We start from the raw sequence: 2299 nt of genomic DNA on the forward strand, positions 1-2299 counted from the left end.
TCAGCGAAGGCGTGACGTTGCTCTGGGCGATCAGCGAAGGCGTGACGTTGCTCTGGGCGATCAGCGAAGGCGTGACGTTGCTCTGGGCGATCAGCGAAGGCGTGACGTTGCTCTGGGCGATCAGCGAAGGCGTGACGTTGCTCTGGGCGATCAGCGAAGGCGTGACGTTGCTCTGGGCGATCAGCGAAGGCGTGACGTTGCTCTGGGCGATCAGCGGCGACGTGACTCGTGGTAGAGGCCGCCATTTTGTGTGTGTTCTCGGGCTTGGCAGCCATTACAGGATTCACTGTTGTGTCGGAATCCTCCGCGACTCCCACAGTGAAAGTCGAACCAACTGCAAGCAAGGCAAAGTCCAGGAATTCTATGAACGATCCGCGGGGACCATTGGTGAGTACACAGTCCTTTAAGGCCGGAACACACCAAGCCGACGGTCGGCCGTCGGGCAGTTTTTCTTCGTCGGCCGACTAAGTTTCCTCGGTGTGTTCTGCACCGTCGGCTGAAGTTGGTCCTCGTCGGCTTTGTTTCGGCCGATTCGAAATGTTGAATCGGCGTTGGACCTCGTCGGGCCGTCGGGCCATATGATCATTCTGATTGGCTGTTCAGCTAGCGAACCAGTGCATGAGAAAAGAAAAACGGAAGTGACGAAGCAAGTAAACGACGAAGTCAAGAGGGAACACACATTGTTTACCTTAGGTACGTGAAAGACATGGCTATCTGGAACGAGGCAAGTGAAGACGAATTGATCAACATGATCCAGGAAAGGCCGGGTTTGTATGACATTACGGAAAAATGTTATGTCAACCGTGTGCTGAAAGCTGAACTGTGGCGTGAGATCGAAAATAAACTCGTCATATCAGGTAAGATTTCCTTTTTGGCAATTGAGAAAGCTTGTTTGTAATTGTTCAATAGTCCATAGTAAAACTAATATAACCATTTTAGTGTTTTGTGTGTACCAAACTAAGTTTGTTTATGGAAACAGACAGTAATTAATATGTGCTGTGCTAGCATCTCATATTTCATAATAATATTAAAGTTAATCAAATTGTTAATAATATAATTAACAATACAGCAAAAAGTAACATTTGTTGGCATAACAAATACTCATTAAAGTGACAAAATAAGCAGCCATAACACTTAATGCTTACAAAATTTTACTTTGTCCCTCAGAAAAAGAGCTCAAGAAGCGGTGGGATTCATTGCGAACCCAATACATGCGTTATAAGAAACAAGGACCCTCAGGAAGTTCTGGAGCTCAGAAGACTGGCAGGCAGCAATGGATCCTGAACCGCCTGCAGTTTCTAGAGCCTCACACAAAAAGGAAGGAGAGCACTTCAAATCTAATGATCATGGTAAATAAACAAATATATTTATATTTATTTATTTATTTATTGTTTAATTTCAGAATAAAATAAACATTTTGCTTTTTGTAAGATGGCAAGTGCTTCTTTAAAAGAGTCTATTCACAAGTAACTCCGCATATTAAGTCAAGCCATTACATTAACTTGTCACATTTGTATCTTATGTTTTTTAAGGAACCTGCGGCTGATAGTGATTCCTGTTCACCCTCAGATGGTACCAACAGTGACACCTGGACTGGCACCCATGAAGACCCCAGCTTCAGTGATGCTGACCTACGGTCAAGTACACCCTTGGCTGAATCCACCATCTGTGGAACTGAGTCCACAGCCATGAGAAAGGACCATTTGCAAAGCTCCAACATAAAACCAAAGCCTCCAGGGAAGCGCAGGAAGATGCAAGACGAATCCTCCAGCGAGGAATCCACAAACTTGATGCGCACCATCGGCAAAACTCTGGAAAAGTTGGCATCACAGGAAAACACCAATGATGCCATCTCAGCTTACTGCAAAAATCTTGAACACAGAATGCGGAATTTGCCACCACATCTACTGCCACATTTCCAGCATGAGGTTGATAATTGCATTTTCAAATATTCAGTGGGCCACAACCATGCACTGGATGCATCTTCCAATCAGTATACACACTTGTAATTTTTTATGTAGCAAAATTGTAAACAGATATTGTAGCATTTAGTAAATATGTCACGCTTAGTTGTACGTTATATTAGAGTACTTATGCAAAGTTTATATTTCTGTACATTTTATTTATTTTAAATACCAACTGTTGATATTTTTCTGTAAATTACCTTAATGCTATTTTTGCACATTTGAAAATAAAACACTGACTTTGTGTAAAAGGTACTTCACTGTTCTTTATGTAAAAAATCACAAAACACAATGATGTAAAAATATAAACTTTATTTTGCAAATTCACACCATTG

General features: G+C 42.4%; 1 protein-coding gene across 1 annotated transcript; it reads left to right on the forward strand.

Moving 5' to 3' along the window:
• The first annotated feature begins 410 nt into the window (after positions 1-410).
• LOC137033177 (transcription factor Adf-1-like) lies at positions 411-2051 on the forward strand. The gene is made up of 3 exons (XM_067405365.1): positions 411-857; positions 1168-1349; positions 1533-2051. Exons 1-3 carry the CDS (start codon positions 707-709, stop codon positions 2007-2009), a joined length of 810 nt encoding a protein of 269 aa, XP_067261466.1. The 5' UTR covers positions 411-706; the 3' UTR covers positions 2010-2051.
• Positions 2052-2299: the final 248 nt, after the last annotated feature.

This window comes from Chanodichthys erythropterus, chromosome 12, assembly GCF_024489055.1.
Source record: "Chanodichthys erythropterus isolate Z2021 chromosome 12, ASM2448905v1, whole genome shotgun sequence".
Taxonomy (NCBI): domain Eukaryota; kingdom Metazoa; phylum Chordata; class Actinopteri; order Cypriniformes; family Xenocyprididae; genus Chanodichthys; species Chanodichthys erythropterus.

Excerpts from the sequence above, each read along its gene's own strand:
- LOC137033177 (XM_067405365.1), top strand. The coding sequence starts at position 707 with ATGGCTATCTGGAACGAGGCAAGTGAAGACGAATTGATCAACATGATC. Across the intron at positions 858-1,167 it reads AAATAAACTCGTCATATCAG|AAAAAGAGCTCAAGAAGCGG; the intron begins GTAAGATTTCCT and ends TTTGTCCCTCAG. Across the intron at positions 1,350-1,532 it reads CTTCAAATCTAATGATCATG|GAACCTGCGGCTGATAGTGA; the intron begins GTAAATAAACAA and ends ATGTTTTTTAAG.